The sequence below is a fragment of the Podarcis vaucheri genome (genome assembly GCF_965113315.1).
Source record: "Podarcis vaucheri genome assembly, chromosome: 3".
Classification (NCBI taxonomy): domain Eukaryota; kingdom Metazoa; phylum Chordata; class Lepidosauria; order Squamata; family Lacertidae; genus Podarcis; species Podarcis vaucheri.
Window position 1 is genome coordinate 88,724,552 of NC_138761.1, and position 19,117 is coordinate 88,743,668.

General features: G+C 41.6%; 1 protein-coding gene across 5 annotated transcripts in view; it reads right to left on the minus strand.

Annotated features, from left to right (window-relative positions):
• The window catches only part of ADGRB3 (adhesion G protein-coupled receptor B3), a 458,060-nt gene that overhangs the window by 102,505 nt on the left and 336,438 nt on the right, over nt 1-19,117 (minus strand). For all 5 annotated transcript variants that reach the window (XM_082218223.1, XM_082218224.1, XM_082218222.1 and 2 more), the window contains 3 exons: nt 15,264-15,390; nt 13,547-13,650; nt 9,082-9,184 (listed from right to left, as the gene is read on the minus strand). In XM_082218223.1, coding sequence (XP_082074349.1) covers nt 9,082-9,184; nt 13,547-13,650; nt 15,264-15,390 — 334 coding nt within the window. The remainder of the gene's footprint in view (nt 1-9,081; nt 9,185-13,546; nt 13,651-15,263; nt 15,391-19,117) is intronic.

Here is a 19,117-nt window from a genome sequence, read left to right on the forward strand (position 1 = left end):
TTTTACTCACGCCTATGTGATATGTGAACTGTCATGGTTTGCCAAGAACGGAGGACAAATGGCCATCACTTCCCTGTTAAACAAAAGTCTTCTCTCATGCAGCTGGATTGCCAAATAAATGGTTGGCCATTACTAGAATGATTATTTCAGATACTGTCAAATCAGAAAGGTATTTGCTTTTAAGGATCCTTGTTTGCCATAGCTACCCCTACTTAGCATCAGCTCAGACACTGTATTTCTTGTGTGTAAGAGGGATGACTGGCTGAATATATGCTTCTGAGTAAAATAAATAAATTAATAAAAGGACAGCAAAAATAAGTGAACCCAAGCTATCATAGTTACTGGTGGATATCAGCTTGCATGACTATAGCTCTTCTTCCTCAGCTGCCATACTTACAGAAATTCTAACCAATTGGTAACCCTACACACAATGCCTGAACCAGACTTTAGAATCCCAGGGTTGCTTCCAGGGATCATTCTGATTTGTTCACAGGGAGGTTAGATGATGTTGGCTATTTACTGAGCATCCATTCTGATTTGTTTACAGGAAGGCTGGATGACATTGTGCCAAGCAAGTGTTGTGCCATACTTTCCAGTGCATTTTCATATCACCTTCGATATCACAAACAGTCCAACTTCATGTGGAAGCAGGTTTTTGGTCCAGACTACCTTCAAAGCAACTTTAACTGTGTAATCTGAATTTGCAACCCGAAAATAGTGATAGTGGCCCATGTTGTCACCTCTACCAAACACAAAGGGCAGGAACTTTTTTCTTTCTTTTTAACACATCAGGGTTTGTTCATTTTCTCAGTTGCAGCTTTTGCCATTTGAGCTGGAATACGACCAAATGTAAAAGCATAGGAAGGGGGAATAGTGTCACACCAGGAATAGCTTCCTTGAGTCATCAACAGATTGCCTGGAACTATTGCAACAGGTGCTTTCAAAGGGACGTGTTGTTGCTCTTCGTGGCTGTGGTGTGGGGTGATTTCCAGAGGAGAAAAACAATTAAAAATAGGCCTAAGAGAATGCACAGCAACAAATTCCATTTTCAGAACAGCATGTCATGATGTCATTGAAACAGTTCAGACAGGACTCTGAATCCTACAGGAGTAAATTGCAGCAAAGTGCCTCAAATTATACACTTTCCCTGTTGCAGTGATGCTTTCAAGGGCTCACTGCAGCTCACCACAGGGGTGTCTCAGCTAGGTCACCTAAATGCTGTAGATCATCTTATATTCTAATTCTGATACAGCCAAAGTGGTAGCAGCCACACATTATAGGGGGGCATCAGCAGACCCGAGGTTTGCAGAAGTGCAACAAATATTTAGGTGTGCCACCTATCTCCATCACCTGCTTTTTGCCTACAGGGAAAAATCACCATGGTAGCTGCCGCTAACCTCTAGGTAGATTGGACATTGCTGAAAGCTTCACTCTACACTCAGATAGTGAGACAGGTAAGGGATGGCTGTAGCTCAGTGGCATGGCACATGTTTTGTGTGTGAAGGATCCAAGGTTTAGTCACTGGCATCTCCAAGTAGAGCTCCTACCTGAAACCCTGGAGAACTGCTGCCAGGTGTAAAGCAGTTTCCTATACCCCTATGCTAAGGCAACAGGAAGCTTGTATTGGCAGAGCAACATACAGGAATGTAAAAAAGGAGCCAGCAATGGATTGTTGTCATGTCAAATTTGGGCCCCTTTTAAATGCAAGCAAGTCCGTTCCCTGTTCAGTCAAGCCTGCCAGAAACAGCTACTTTGGGGCATTGCTTCACAGTATTAAATGAGATGACCTCTAGGAGCATGGTGTATGGATTTCCCCTCCCTGAAAAGCCTTAAGTAGAGCATAAAAAATGTGATGCTCTCATTTGATAGGGTATTCTGCTTGTGTTGTGAAAAGCTACCTTGCATTCTGCCTTAAAGGATCATGTGTTGTGCAAACTCCTCTAAGGCAGCAGGACATACCAGTAGACTGAAGCATATGCACACCAAGAAGGAGGGAAGGTGCGACATAATTAGCTGCCTCCATCTGCCTTGATGCATTTTTGCAAAGGGTGCAGACTTCTTGTCTTTACAAGGAAAATAGGTAAAGCGTTTTCTTTCATTTACATTGCCATTGCTAATGAAGCTGAAAAAGGCAGTTTCAGAATATGAATAAAATGAAAGTGTGTGTGTGTGCACACACAAGTTATTCAGGCGGATACCAATCACAGTCTCAGTAGGGGAAAGCTTACAATTGTGTTAAAGCTGGAACATCAAACAATTTATAGTAGCAAGCAGCAAGGTCCAGAGTGACAAAATGCAGCAATTTCTCTTGGTGGCATGGAGAGCAACAGCAAGTAGGTAATAATATGGAAAGAGTTATGTGATATAGGCCACAATCTAAAGAACCATGCAGCACACTTTTCTGGAAGCTATGAAACTCAAGGGAACTCCAGAGGCAGCTTTTCATGCAGTGCAAGGAGCAGCGAAAGAGAGGAGAGGAAATAGGAAAGCACCTAAGACGGTATGAGAGGCCAGCAGAGACTAGCGGTTAGGAAGTGGCTGCAATGCTGAGCAGCAACTGTGGCAAAGAAGGGGCTAGATCAGGGTGCTGCAACATGAGGTCCGCATGTGGCCCTCAGTGTCTTTTTTTGGTGGCCCTTGGAAACATTTGATGCCCCCCAGCCTTCTTGCTGCCTTTCCAAAGCCAGGAAAGTGAGGCATTGGGCTTTGAGAAGGAGGCATGAGGGCTTTGACAGGGTCCTAGAGTCCTTCCACCTCCTTCAAACTTTTGGGAAAGCCTGGGACCTCCTTACCCATCTTTCGGTAGACAGCACGCAGGTTGGGGGCATCAAATTTTGGCCTTGGTCCCCCTCCTCCGTGCAGCCCACGGGTTCTGTGTCAAAGTACACTTGGTATGAAAAGTTGGGCCGTTCTGGTCTAGATCTTCACATATCTAAATTTCCCTGTAGCCCATAACCTATCCCCCCCCCACACTGCCTATCTTTTCAAAAGAGCTAAAAAGCTATGTGACCTACACTTCTGAAGCTTTAAACTTAAATACTAGTTCACAGAGCAGGAAGTGGGGGTGGAATGTCTCTCTGCAAGCTATGTGCATTTGAAATTTTTAGAAAGTACTTCAGCTTTGAAGAATTCAAGGTGGTTTTGTAGGATCCCAACTATACAAGCTTAAGCTTCTTCTTCCTGTGGCACAGATACAGCTTAACCCCATTTCTACTGAAGACAAGAAGTAATTTAACAAGGCAAAAGCACAATCTTCTGAAGTCCTTGAAACTGCTATCTCCTCTTAATTCATACAGGGAATTTTTATAAAGCTAACAGAGACATAGTCATAAGACCTAGTTTATAAGAACTGGTGTTTAATATCATCCTAAACTATTCCACTGCAATGATTTCATCCTATTTTCTTGCAGACCTCCTAAGATAACATATTCTGTGGGCACTTTCGGTTAGCTGGCAAGAACAGCTTATCTACATGTTCCTCATACATATTAGTTATTGTATTCAACTCTAAAATATATATTTGAAACAACCTGGTTTGATGTTTTATTCTATTTAATAATAAAAGCCAATTAGGTATTTGTTTGTTTCTATGTTTCTCTTAAATGTTCACCATCAAGAGAAATGCCTTTGGATTTTGAACACATGCTTTTATTGGGTTTGGAGACCTGCTATCATGAAAGGCTTATTGCCTAGTAGAGGCCCTGCTGAATTTCTATGGTCTGGCTCATGTAATAATTCAAGAAATGAAATGCAAGGTATGAAGTGGGCAGTCATGAACATAATGCATCATAGCAATTAATGTGGTTGTCACTAGAGGTAATGCAACCTTGATCATGGGAATGGCTGTAGACAAGCCTTCACTATCCTTGTGCCTCCAGATGTTTTGGACTAACTCGCAACAGCCTCAGCCAGCACAGCCATGCTGGCTGGGGCTGATGGTGGAGGATAGATACCAGGTTGGCAAAAGCTGCTGTAGCCCGAGAGAGGCTGATCACCCAAAAAAGGGGACACACATGTACATAAAATGTGCACACACTATTTTATATGCACCGATGCAAATTTAGAAAGGATAGTTGTAATTTAGATAGAAATACAACGCATCTCACCATAATTAGGTAAATGGTGACCAGGTGACATATGTTCCTGCTTAGTTTACTATCAAGGTGCTGCTAACTCTTGATGGGCAACCTCCAAGCCCCTGCTCTCCCTTCTGATGCTTCTTTATCAAACAGAGGGCTGTTCTCTGTGAAGTAGGGCACATGGCCACCCTAGACGAACAGCAGCTGCCTGGCCTTTATCCATGTGAGTTATATGTGCCCAAGGACAGTGAGGCTGCTGACATAAATTAAGAGAGTATTGCATGAATTTGCATTAAGGAGTTGCTTTGAAGAAGGGAGCCAATCACAATGCTACTGCTGAGATGACAGAACTGATTGCCCTAATGCCAGGGTGCAGTACAGGAGGGCAGTTTATCTTGCCACCATCTGTGGCAGCAGACAGATGCTCAATAACCCAGGAGCTGTAGATCTTCTGCTTGTCCAAAGAACAACAACAACCCAGGAGACTTATATATTGTCACTGTGTCTTCAGTAGCAAGGAGACAGAAGCAGCAGCCAGTTAACTGCAGTTAGAAGAGCCAGTTCAAATACTTGGCAGGGGTTTGCTGCATAACTGGTCCCTTTGCCTTCAAAGGCTTGTGGTCATGTCAACACTATAACAAGAGACACTGCTTTTCTGTAAACCACTAATTGCATGTTTTATATTTTTTGGAGTGATACATTTTCTAAGGTAAATGTAAACCACAAATGTTAGTGTTAATCCTTGGCCTTTGGTGGAATATTGTCAAAAAGTAGGGTTATTATTTAGCCATTTGCCACATTTGTATCACCAGTTCTTCTTCATCCAAGGACATATGGTACATACAGTTAAGACTTAATCACTGAACAGGGATTTTAATGTGGTTTTCTTACATCTACACCAAACCATTCTTCCTATATACATAAAAATGTAACGCTGTCATTGTGCAACCGCCACTGGAAAATTTGTAGTGCCACATCACAATCCTGAATTTGCACGGTGGGGGTGGGAGAGGGAGCAAAAGAGAAAACAGAAGATAGAGAGACACATAGGAAAATGGCAGTTTTAAGCAACAGCAGAGGGTTGAACAAAGCAGAGCTGGAGAAAACAGAGGGGAAAACTGGTGATTTTAAGCAATAGCAGAAGTTTGGGTAGAGTGAGCAGGGGGTGATACTGAGGAGGGAAGTAAAACAATGGTTGAGTACATCATTAAGGGAATTTGGGAAGGCTTTGTTGTGTTAGCTTTTTGGTGTTTGCTTCTGTGATCTATCCATCTCCTTGTTAAACTGGTCTGTTTTCTTGAAAAATAACCCCTTAGTGTCATTATATCCCTGCATTATTCAAACCTCTGCCATTGTTTGAAATCAGTATCCTTCCGCCCCCACTTTACTTAAACTTCTACCATTATTTGAGTACAGTGAGAAGGGGACATACGGACACAAAAAGGAAATAAAATGGCTGTTTTAAACTTCTCCTTCTTCTATTACTCAACTCACTCATGTGTGAGAGATATAGAATGTGGAGTTCTTAAGTATCCCATAACAACTTCTGAGAATATAGTTCACTCCTGCTATCATTTGTTGCTTTCAAGATACTTCCAGATTCTGTGTGGCAATTTAGAGAGGTTTTATTAACAAGTGAGCACCCACTTATATACAACACCCATCAACTAAAATTGACCTTCTCTAACTGAACAAGCTAGCTGACAGCCTTGCTCTTAAGATTCTACTGATCTTAAAGATACAGAAACATATATCAGCAAGGGTTGGTGCGAGCCAAGAGGGCATGCAGAGAGAGGAGGAGGCATGGAAAAGTGGAGTGGTCTGTGTGCCCTGGAGAGTTGAAAAAGAGGAGGTAGAAAAAGGGGGTTGATAATGGGGTATGTGTGTGCAAAGGGAGAGAGGACAGGGCATGGAAATGAGAGTGATATGTGTTCAAGGGAGAGTTAAGAAAAGTGAGGAGGAGAGTGGAGGAAAAAAGAGGCAGAAGGTAAAAATGAGAGTGCAGAGGGGGTTGCAAGAAAGGAGGGATTAGGAGGCATGGGAAGTGGTTGAAAATGAAAGCAGGGGCACGAAAGGGTCTGAAGAATGGGGGTGTGGCTTCATAATTGGGTGGATGTGAAAAAGGCACTCAGCAGCTGAAATGCGTGGGAAGAGAAATGCAAGAGGTTGCCTTGGGGGTCCTATAAGAAGATAATATTTTGAACATGGCCTTAACTCTGTTTTGAGTGGGAAGAGCATGATTAAATCTCCCTTTCAAAAATCCCCAATAAGTATTATTGTTCTGTGAAATACTGAATCAGAGTACAAAACCCACAAACTGGAATCTCAAATAAGAATGTGGTTATAGTAATTCACCCTCAACCTGTATTGGACACTATAGATTAGATTTACAGACAACTTTGGAGACATGCTAGTTCCAAGCTTAAATATCTTCATGTGCATGAACAAATAAATCATGCAGGAGAAATATAAGCACAGACCTGGTTTCACACCTGCATTTTGAACTGTCATATCCACCAATTTTAATCAGAATGGTATGGCAATATCTGACCTCCATCAAAGCAGCACAAAGCTTTGCTGAATTGTGTCCATACATGGGAATTTAGCATGAAACACATGAGATTGCACAAAATGAAAGGCTGAGCTGGTATCAAAATATATTAGCTAGGCAGTAAACAAGTGTTAAAATTAAATTTTGCTAGTAATTAATGAAGACACATTTTGGCACAGAATGTCTTACTCTGTCCTCCATCCATATAATATACTTTCTCAGCAATTCATATCTATGGACTGAGAGATGATATAGACTAGGGGTTGGGAACCTTTTGCAAAATCGTTTTTAAGTTAGAACAAAGCTGGGTTGTAAATTTGATTTGATTTGATTTTTGGGGGTGGGGAGGAAATCCGGCAGCACTTAAACAAGACAGGGCATTAAATCTCAAAATACCTTTTCAGAAGTGATATAGTGAGCATTTTCTCACTGATAGCTGATACATTTTGTTGGAAATGCCAGTTATCTGAATAGATCAAGATGTACACACCCCTTTTCTAGGCACACACTTTATTCCTGCTGGTAGGGTGATGGGAATCTTCACACACATACAAAGGGAGAAGGAGAGGGAGTTTCCAACAGTGTGGGATCACACACCACAGGAGAAGACTCATATCTCTCTCTCTCTCTCTCTCTCTCTCTCTCTCTCTCTCTCTCTCTGTGTGTGTGTGTGTCGCTCTGTACAGGGAGCTATAGGTGTCATTTCAGATACGAATGCTAATTCATGAATTATATTTAAGACCTCACATGAACGATCTATCTGAGTGAGCAGTAAAAGATGGGAGGAGGAAACTCACCCAGTTTTCAGCTTTTTGCCATGCTTTGTGCTGCTGCTGCTGCTGCTATGGTAGTTGCTTGAGTTACTTCCACACTGCACTACCACTTGAATGCATGACTAAGTGTAATCTAATAACCCACCCTATGACATGAGGTGCAGGAATAATGGAATATCATGGTGGCCTAAAGTGCCACCGTTTTATGATACCCATAGCTGTAAAGTCAAAACTTTTGAGGTCTATTTGCTTTCCCCTTCTTGAGAACAATAAGAACATCTAACTGAAGTCAGTGGTAGAATACTCCTTGATTTTGATGGATTGGTTAGAAAATGGCTAAAATGAGTAGCAGCTGTTTTTAAAGTATCACACATACATATATTCAACATCAATCTGCCCCAGATGCAGTTAAAGGCAAAATGCTGATATTAGCTCTTCAGCTTCATCCCACAATCCTAAACATTTGTCATGGATCATCCACTGCAACACAGAACCCTTGCAACACATTTGCACTAACAATATTGGAGTGACACAGCGCTAGATATACCCTTCTAATTATACATTTGCTCGGGCAGCAGGTTTTAGAGATCAGACCATGCTCTCTCTCTCTCTCTCTCTCTCCCCCCAACTAATCAATTTACCAGCAACTGGAAATATTAACGAGGCCAGGAATCCCTCATAGAATTTAGAACAGGAAGACCATAGAGTACAGAATCCATGCACCAAACACATGTGCATATCTTAAAACACTAATTTGCCTTAACCGAGAAAGCCAATGTACTCATACTGCAGTTTTCATTTGTTGCCTGCACAAATGTCTAGCCATGATCCACATACTAGTTATACTTCCATATGACTGAATATCATCTTGATCCATAAGACAGTACAAAGGTGAATGGATTGAAGCTAATAGGTAATATGACCCAAAACCAATACAGGAAAGTAAGCGACATTGGTTTGAATGGAACTGCTGTGTACTGGGTTTAGGATCAGATTGAAAGGATCACGGAATAACCTCATGTATTTCAACTAGGCTGAATCACGCCTGACAGTCATGTCCCAATATCAATACACAAATATAGGCAGAAAAGAAGTCACATTGTAAAGAGAAGATGAGCAATGAATATGCAGAACACAACAATTATCACCAGCTAAATCAGAGTCTTTATAGCATTCACATGGCATATAGATCTGTTCAAATCTTCAAGAATAATACCTTAAGGCTGAAATCTTTTGTGCTATTTACTTGGGAGTAAGTTCCACTAAACTCAATGGAGCTTAGTTCTGAGTAATAAAAATAAAATTGTGCTATAACTATTTTCATACCTCCCATTGAATGTCGGTATGCTACAAAAAATGACAAAAATACAATCCCATCACAACACCAATTTGAGCCAGAATCTGTGTTTTTGATGTATCATGTCTTTGAGGTTTTTTTAGCTCTGAAATTTACACAACTTTGCTACACAAAATGCTAATTATTGAGAGGGAAGGTTATCAAAGGGAACTTTGAAAGGGGGTTCTTTGGCAACATAGGCAACATGTTGAATAATTTCTTTGGCGTTTATCTGCAATTTTAGAAAAAAACCTTAATTTTTTTGGACAAAAAAAGAGAGCAAATGTATTCAGCTATACAAAAACAGAATGCAATTATAATATAAATGTAGTTTATTCATACCTTATTATGTGTCTGCGTTTGTCCAACCAGTATAAGAATATTTGATGAGATAATAGACAGGCAGAAATTAATTAGAATTATTGACCTCTCAGATCTGATGTATCTGTCCAAAGAAAGACACACAACAAAAGGCTATCTAAATACATTGCATACCAATATTGTAATTTAAAAAAAAATAAAAATAAAACATTAATTCTGACATTTAAAAAAGTTTTAAATAGCACTTCTGAAAAATAAAATGCCTTCTGTCTGAAGGTCTGAAGATAACTTTTAAAATCATTATTTTTTATTATTAATAAGAGCATTGCATAAGAAAAAAACAAGTACTCCATAATGCTCCAACAATTCCAAGAGATTTGCTACATGTGTGTTGGTAATTGGAGTTCATAGCCCTTGATGCTTATGATACAGCATTTTGAAATTAGCAGCTTGTACTACCTAGTTCTAGAGCAATATAGCTGCTTATGACTGGCTGCAACCCCCTGGGAAATGATTTCCAGAAGCCCTACTAAAATTAGTGCTTTTGCTCAGCTGCCACTCATTTCAATAAGACACCCACTGCTTATTGTGTGATAGGAATATTTGAGCATATAAATTTAATCCGCTCATTAATTATGATGCTAGGTTATACTTACAAAACAGCTTGTGTATAGAAGCTAGAATACAGATAATTTATGCTACTGCCAAATAATGCATTAAGTTGACAGTTCCACATACACACCACTGCCAATAGTTGCTTTGCCAGTAATTTGGGAAACTTTTTTAGTGTGTGAAAGTTCAAATTTTGTATATCTTACATACACTTTTGCATGCTGTTTGATATGGAGAATCATTCAGAGCAAAATATTATGGTTCAAGATCAAGTATCTACCAAAAAGTAGCCATCTTTCAATTATTGGCTCTGCTGCACAAGGTGCCTCCCCCTGTTCTTGGCCAAACCCCTTTCCCAACTGCAGCAAAAACAGGGAAACACCACACCAGCATTGCATAATGAAGAATATTAGTTTTGCATTGAGAAAACTTTATTGAAGGGTGCATGGACATTAGTCCACTTCAGTAAATTATGAAAGCATTATGAGTACTAGTCAACTTAAGTTTTACTTAGAGTAGACCCACTGAAATTAATGAACCTAACTTAGTCATGTTTATTAATTTCAGTGGGTTTACCCTGAGTAAATCTTAGTTGAATACTACCCCATGTGATCTAATTTTATTGTTGCACTAGGGAACTGAACATCATATGATCAACACAAGTCCATTTCACTTCTAAGAAAAAATAGAGTTTGCTAAGTAAGCAAACTTGTAAAGTCTTTTTTTTAAGTCATAGGAATAATTTCACAGGAATAGGAAACCAAATAATTTGTTGCCCCAAACCCTGACACTTTCATCTGTCCTTGCCAGTGAAAAAATGTTGCCTTGAGATATTCCTGTGTTAAATTATCAGTGTGATGTACAACCCAGCTGTGCTGAAAATATTTAAGCACATCTCTATGGACTCTGATAGCAATACAAATTCTTCTACTCAACTGGGTTGTGGATCAACTAGAAATATGTTGGGGTTTCTAGTGGTTTGCTTTGCATTAAGTCGGGGATGTTCTCCTGGCAACCCATGGTGCAGATCTGTTCTCCAAAGCAATTTTATCTGCCCATTGTTACTCCTCCTGGTTTCTAATCAAAGTGTTGTGAGAGCCTGAGCATACTTTCTTTCATTCATTCATTCATTCATTCATTCATAAATAAATAAATAAATAAATAATAGTGTGAGAGAGAGAGAGCCATTCTACTCTTTAATGCTACATCTCTCTTTTAGTTTCATATAGGACACCTGGGGATATGCCTGAGTGGATGTGCCCCATAATTGTGATGTAAGGCAGACAGATGCAAAAGAGGGCAGGACTCCCACACCTGCAATAGAAGTGCAGGAGACAAAATTTCAGCTATTGTAGCTTGCCATGCAAGTTAAGCTGTTGCAGTGTTCTCTTCTGCAGAACTATTAAAGGTGGGGAAGCCTTGTCCTATTTTGCATCTGGTCACCCTACTGTAAAGCCTTTATGGCTAGGAAGTAAAACATGATTGTACCATACATGAAAGTATGCATGTTTGTTCCTATCTTCAGAATTAATTTTTAAAAAGTTAAAAGAAGAAGAAAGTATTGGTTTGTGTGGCAAAAATCTCTGTCACCTATTGGGATTCTGTCCTTAGAACAAAGTGGACTCCTCAGATACATGTCCTTCCCTGTACTAAAGAAAACTCACTGTAGGTAAGAATCCCACATGCTATCCAAGGATTCAAATAATTCAGGCTTTGCTCCATTTTTTCGTTGTTGCTGTTTGTGCATTACTACTTTTAGTAAAGACTGGGGTGCATAACATTTCCCCTCATTTTGGAAACAAACAACCTCAGTTGGGTGTAACATTCATGGTTATAGACACTACCAAGTTTATCATTTAGAGACTGATACTAACCCTAGGCTTCCTTAGTTTTAGACTCCATCAAGTGCTAGAAAATCCCACAATGCACTGGGCCAGCTCTGCCAAATAATTAGGTGTGAGGACAGTGATGTATTACCCTTCAAGTTTCCCCACCATGATGCTGCTAGGCTCACTGTGTTCGTTTAGATCAGAGCTTTCCAAACTATGTGTCGCGACACATTAGTGTGTCAACTGCGGTGTGTAAGTGTGTCACGCAAACGCTCCCAGCGCTCCTCCTGGGGCTGAAAAGGGGTTAGTTTAACCTCTGGTTTGCTACAGTGTCACAGAACGATACATTTCTTAAAAAGTGTGTCACAAGCATGAAAAGTTCAGAAGGCTCTGATTTAGAATCATAGAATCATAGAGTTTAGATAAATATGTAACTATATAAGTATTCACCTATGATTTTTATGTGGATTTAATCATTTATTTGTTTCATCAGTGTCATGTAGCAATAAATAGTACTGATAAACCATCAGTTAGTACTACAATGTTCTTTTAAAACTATTTTAAAAATAATAATTTCAAGAAGTGTCCACTTGGGAAAGGATAATTCACTGTCATTTTACAACTCACAGACAGATTCATCGCCCCCCCCCACTTCTAAACTGCAGCAGCTTCAGTTGGAATTTCTCCATGGCTTTCATTTGTGAATGTGATCTATGGGCAGCTCACACAGTCAATCCTCAAGATGATCCATGAGGATGCATTCGCATAAGAGCTGTGATAAGGAATGTGCGACCATCCAGATTTTGTTGGATGACAGCTCCCACAATCTCTGGCCATTGGCTGTGCTGAGACTTGGATGGGAATTGGAATCCAACATCTGGAAGGCCACAGATTTCCCCATCTCTCACAAAGAGCATGTCTTGGATCTCATCAAATAGAGCTGGGCATGGGGAAATCACTATAGGAAATCTCAGTTTGTGCAGGATGTCCACTGTGCTAAGGTTCACCTGGGGACACTCAAGGAACATTGTGTTAAAGCAAAATCGAATGTGTGAAGTTGCCTCAGGTCAGAAATTACTGAGGAACCTTTGAGACCCCAAGTCTGAGTGATAAAGCAAGCAAAAGCAGCATTTGTTTGTGTCATAAGGCCAGGATCCTGAAGTAGATATCATCTAACTTCTCATTTTAAAGAGAAATCACTGATTAGAAGTGTGATTACAATGAAGGGCTATCACTTCAACCCAGAGCTCTTTTCATCTTATTTATTTACAATTTATTTATTTAATTTATATACCGCCCTTTGTCAAAAGATCCCAGGGTGATGTACAACGTTTAAAACATATTTTACAGAGAATAATAATGAAAGCATAATACAAAGCATAATAATAGACAGCATAATAACAAAACAAACTTAATAACAATCCTTCCCTCACCACCTTCAACAGGCCATACATTATTTAATGGCTGAAGGCCTGGGTAAAAAGGAATGCTTTCCCCTGGTACCTAAAGATATGTAAAGATGGCACCAGGCAAGCCTCTTTTGGGAGAGCATTCCACAGATGGGGAGCTACTACAGAAAAGGCCTGTTCTCATGCTGCCACTCTCCAAACCTCTTGGGAAGGGCCTCAAATGTCAAGTACAGGGCCTGCGTCTGTTCATATGGGGGAGATGCAGTCCTTAATGTATCCCATATGTGGGATTCTCAACTGAAATAGCAGGTCCACACACCCTTCTCCAGTGAATTGAAAGGGGAAACCCTTGACAGTGGTGGAGCTCTGAATGTGGCTCCCCAGTGTTGAGAAGAAATGGTGATAATAATAGCAGATATCATGAATGCTGAATAGGAAGAGAAAATGGGGCATTTGATCACCACCAGGCCAAGCCTGAACAGAAACCGTGTCAACCTAATCAGACTTATTAATACGTTACAACTCTTCCACAGTAGCAATCTTGTTTTTCCTAGATTAATAGAAACCCGTCTTCAGTGACTCCTCAGTTCTGAATAATTGCACATTTCTGTAAACCCACACGATTCAATTACATACCTCCATAGTGCTGCATAGACAACTGCTAGGGTGATCAAAGCCAAGCATGAAAGGCCACTGCCTACTATAAGGGTTACTGAGGGAGCACCAGATGATTCCATGATCTGTGGGTCATAACAAACATCTATCAGATAAAACCATGTTCCAGTAACTAAAGCACAAAACCAAAATAGGAGAGATGGATATCTGATGTAGTGATTAGCCACATATAGCATTGCCAACAAGTAACCACGTCTCTCTACTTCAGCCTCTGTCCTAGCTCCTAAAGTATCCGAGGCCTGGGCATTTACAGAATACCAAGACAGTAACCCCACTGGTCTTTGATGATATCCTCAGCAGTCTATTTTATCTCATGAAAATAAATACATAGAATTTTTTAAAAGAGAGAATAGGGAAAGCCAACAGTCTGATGGGCACCCATAATATTAATTGACATTAAAAAGCTCTCTAGGTTTTGCTATGAGGAAAAAACCTGCACAAGTAAAAATGGCTTTCCTCCTTGAAAGGCAGACGTATTTGGATCAATATTCTAAACAAATTATGTGATTTATTCTGACAAATGTAATGCCAACTAATTTCTTGTCCAAAATACAAGATCAAACTTTCTAACTCAACAGTAACTTTGCCTTAAAGCCAGCATTCATTTTCTTTCTGTCTCTTAGCAGCTAAGAGAGTACCAATTTAAGAGAAAAAGAGAACAAAACGTATGCATCATTTGTAAGATCTGGACCTCTGAAACAATAGCACTTCTAATGTTTAATATTTATAGGAGCTGAAGTATAAATGACCTTGAGGCAGAAAAACCTTTTTTTGAGCTATGAATTTACCCCAACACCCCACCTTTGCCCTAAACACAAGCATTTACACTGGTTTTTTGTTTTGTTGTGTTTCAAAATGTACACATTCAAAACAATTAGACCTGGAAGTTTGCAGTGATCTGCTGCTTGATTTAGCAGTGTGCTGCTGAAAAGCCTCAAGGCTCCAGCATAAATTGCATTTTATCAAGATACAATTTGTAACTGAGGTGAGGCAAACTGTATATCTTATCCAGGGTTTTAAGTTTATTTCTGCCAAACACTTCTAGTTTACTGCTGAGAAGAACCTTGGCCACACACTGAAAATCTTTTCCCCTTAAAGCTTCAAGGTGCTTGCTCTTTAAAACCCAAAACCAAAAAAACCCCAACCAACCTATTTTATAGGCATTAATACTGTTGAGTTCCTATTTCTCAATCTTCCTCATTGCATTCATACTAGAGGGTCTATTTTACAAGATATCAACAGACAGCATAGATTCCTTGTAATGCCCAATGCAGAACTGCAATCTATTTAACTAGTGTAGCTAGGTTCCTGCTTCTACCAGCAACAATAAAAAAACATTGTACATTCTTTTTCCCCTCTTTTTTTTTTAAAAAAAGAAAACCCAGGACTGTAATACATTGCATTACAGTTGCTAAGTTTTCTCTAGGAAAACAGGAGTACCTCAGCACCTGAAACTGACTAGCATTTAGTTATAAGGCAAAACCAGCAATTCGTTCCCAAAAACTAAGAACTGCTAATAGATAAGAGAAAAGCCAGTCTTTTCCAGACCTGCAACGCTGATACAATTTCTCATCTGAGTTAATGCTGGACACATAAAAAAAAACACACCAAAAACCCTCCCAGTCATTGCATTAAACTCAGGGATTTTTTCTTCTTTCCCCCGTCCTTTGTTACTTACTATTTCTCTAGGTTGCTGAGCCAAAATGGCGAAGGTAGAGAGACGATCACATAAGCATTTCGTATGGGATGCATCGGTAAGCACAGTTTTACATCCCTGGGTGGACCAGGTTCCCAAAGAGTCGTTCCTGCAAGAAGAGAGAGGGAGGGAGGCAGAGAAAGAGGGAGGGAGAGAGAAAGAGAGAGAGAAAGAAAATCGGGATAATTACGGCTGACGGTCAATTCCTTGAAGAGAAAATGCAGTTTAATTGAGAGCAGAGTCTAGTGTGGTTCCCGGACAGAAGAGATCTACTTGTTGTTGAATAGGACTTAATTTAGATGCATCTCCAGCTGTACAGTAATGCGGGGAGGGGGGCGAGAGAGGCGGCGAGGGAGGGGGACAGAAGGCAAGCAGGCAGCTCGGCGGCGCGCAGTGAGCTGTCCAGAGCTCTTGGTGCTGAAAGGGCTCTGTAAGAGCTCTCTCGGCTCGCCGTAGAAGCGGAAGCCTTCCCCGCTGCCCGCCGCTTTCCCAACTGCTCAGATCACTGCGAAAACTCATAGCGGGGGAAAATAAAACAAAAGACCCTTGTGGTTCCCCCACCCCCCGTCTTTCATACCAGCTCTGCCACGTTTTTGTGAAGCTATTACCTCGCTCCCTCTCTTCCGTGCGTGTGTGTGTGTAATTTAAATGCAGATGGCTCTGTAATATCTGTCTGATTAACACTGGTTAGATTGGCCAATTCTGGGTCTTCTTTTTTTTCTGGCTAGGATTTCGTAGGTGGTGTAGCTATTTTGTTCTCCTTGTGGGTTTTAAAGCTCAGCCTTGCGGATTTCACCCTGGAAACGGGCGGCAGCGGCTGATTCCTTCTCCAACTCTTCCCTTTTTCGCCTGAGCTCCAGCGCAGGGGTGGATTTCAGCAGGGCAGCGCATCGTTCAAGAGACACCAGTTCGCCCTCCAGACATCCCTCCGTCCAACTCGCCCTGCTTCCCTCCCTCCTTTTCCTTTCCATGGTGCTGGTGGGTGTGTGGCGGAGGCGGAGGGGGGGGGACACGGGACACACAAGCGCGAAGAGATTGTTTGCTGGAGCTTTATCCACTACCACCCTGTTGTTAAAGGGGGGGGGGGCTCAAGAAAAAAAAGAAAACGCCACCCTTGATTTGATTAGCAATTTAAAAAGTACAAAAGCTTCTTCTCTAATCCTCCCCGGTAGAACAATAAAATGGTATCAACCCGCGTTTTCCTTGTGCGGAGAAAAAGAGCAAGGCGGGAGTAGGGGTGGGTGGTGGGTGGGAAGAGAGAATCGCCTTGTTTTTCCATGTGAATCAAAGGGGTTACGGGGTCTCTCCTCAAGGAGAACTGCTCGGCTTCTTCGGACTCAAACCAGTTTTCACGCATTTAGTGTTTTGCGAATTGGAACAGGCGGGTGTCGTTTTCTCCCCCCTCACATGCCTTCGCACAAGCTCTCTCGCCCCCTCCCCCCGTTTCCAGAACCAGGCTCCGTATGCAGGGATTCATGTATTGCCTAAGCTATCTGTGCACGGATGCCAGGAAGTCTCCTGCCAGCAACAGCGAGTGCTGTCAATTCCATCCCCAAGGCACTTAAAAACAAGGGGGAGGAGGAGGTGGCGAGAGAAGGAGAGGGAGGGGAAGAGCGCTTTCACCTTCAAATTCCTCCTCCTCCCAACTCCCTTTGAACCAGCCCTCCTGCTCTGGCTTTCCCACGTCTGTTCGCGGCGATGACTGCGAGCGCGGACTCTGGAGCCCCGGCCATTTGTGCTCCGAAGCGCGCGCCTTCCTATCCCACCAGGCGCCACTTGCCTTCCACACCCCGCGAGCTCAATAGTTGGCACTACAAATGGCTTCGGAGCCGAGTCATAAACAAAGCATAAGACGGGGGCGGGGGTGAAGAGAGTCCCCCCAAACTGCGCTATTCAGGATCTCATTCGGTACCCTGTTCAGGCCAGCTGTAGCCTTCAAACTCACAAACGCCTAAAAACTCCAGGACTATTTTCCTTTAAATTGTGTGTGTGTGTGTGTGTGTGTGTGTGTGTGAAAAATTAGTATTTATGTTGTAATTCACGCAGACATATATAATTGGTATATATTGTCTAATTTCCACACACACACACGCACACACATACATACATACATACTGGAATCTACCTGCTACTGATTAACCTCACCTACTCAATTTATTCATCCCTCTGAATCTTGTCTTGTTGTGACACGCTGTTAAAGCCCAAATGAAATACATTTATCAGGGGTGATTAAATATTAAAGAAGATGGGAGCTTAAGGGAAACTGACGTGGCTTAACACATAAAGGCAGTGTTATTATCCATTCTCAGAGACGTTTAATACACTCAGGGGTGAATTGGCCATGGAAAGGATAGGGCAGCTGCCTGAGAGGTGGGTCTCATGAAAGCTACCATTTCCAGGAGTTGATTAGTGCAGCTGGACTGGCTCGCTTGATTGCCACCATACCTTGTCACAACCCTCAGTTTGTTTCTAAATTACACCACTTGTATCCAACTCCTAGGTTTGCAGTAACACTACAAGCTGGAGAGCAGAGTGAGATTTTCTCGGCCTTCTAAGAATAGGTAAATTGGCTCACACACCCATTAGGCTTAGATAATGTAAGACTCTTTGCCCCTAACCCCCAAAGCCCCTTTGGGCAAAAACAAAGTTTTGCCTGCATGTTGTAGACTTCTGTTTTCTTTTTCTTCTTCTTCTCCAATATGCTAACTCAAACTCCACAACTACAATTATCCTGAGGTTTGAGGCTGGCTTGTCTGATGGTAGAGAGGGACAGAGGAGACCGAGAAGCCCTACTGACTGTACAGAGTTTACAATGCAGCCCTTTGGACACTGTCTTCATCTGAGCTACTCTGCAAGTTACTTTTGCAGCCAGACTGCCTTTGAAAAATGACCTCTCCTGGGGCTGATTCCCATGCCTCATGTCATCAGAACCACTCCACCTAGTTGTCTAGAATGCCATGCAGTTACTTCCAATGCCAGCATCAGAGGCCTTGATGGAGGTGTGGTTGTAGCATGGGAGATACTCATGAGATCAAGGCAAGCAATGTAGTGCAGATTATGGAAGTTCAACATGCTTCTACTGAAACATGAAAGCCAGCCTTGGGGAAACGGCTTTGCAGCAAGCAAGCAAACAAGCATGCTGCAATGGCAAGCTGCACATTGGACCTAAGCTAGCTGAAATGTGAAGGATGTGCCATTTATATTTATTTACTATGAAGAACTGCTCTACCATGTGTGCTGCTCTACCAAACACAGAAGTGCAATTTTGACCCATGGGATTCAGAAAGGAAAGCAAATATTTAATATTTATACACCTTTGTGTCAGTAATATCCCGAAACATGGGCCAGTATTAACATGCATGGCCGATTCCAAGAGGTTTGCCTAAGTCCACCTATTGAGCTCATATGGAACTGTGAATTGACCCATGGGCATTTCTGTTTGTACTCTCAAGCCATTGCATTGCAACTGGACAATGCAATGGAGGGAGAGAGGCCTTAAATGAGTGTTGAAGGTATTAGTGAGCATGGGGAATGAATACAAGCAGAACTTACCCATTCCTGCAGTGAGTGGAATGATGCATGTGTGTTATGGCCCATCCTGGGTGAAGTGAGGTGTCTGTGGACTGGGCTGGCCACTGCCGATTTGGGCAACTGTGGCATCAGGAGCTGCCTTTGCAGAGACATGGAAACCTGCTCATGTCTCTCCTTAGGCAAAGTGCTCAGGCATGAACAGACCACCCAAGGACAACTGCAGCAAAGAAATCCAGGTCAGTACCTTGGGTGGATAAGACCCTAAATTATCTCCCTGCACACATACCCTCCAAAATTTATTCCGT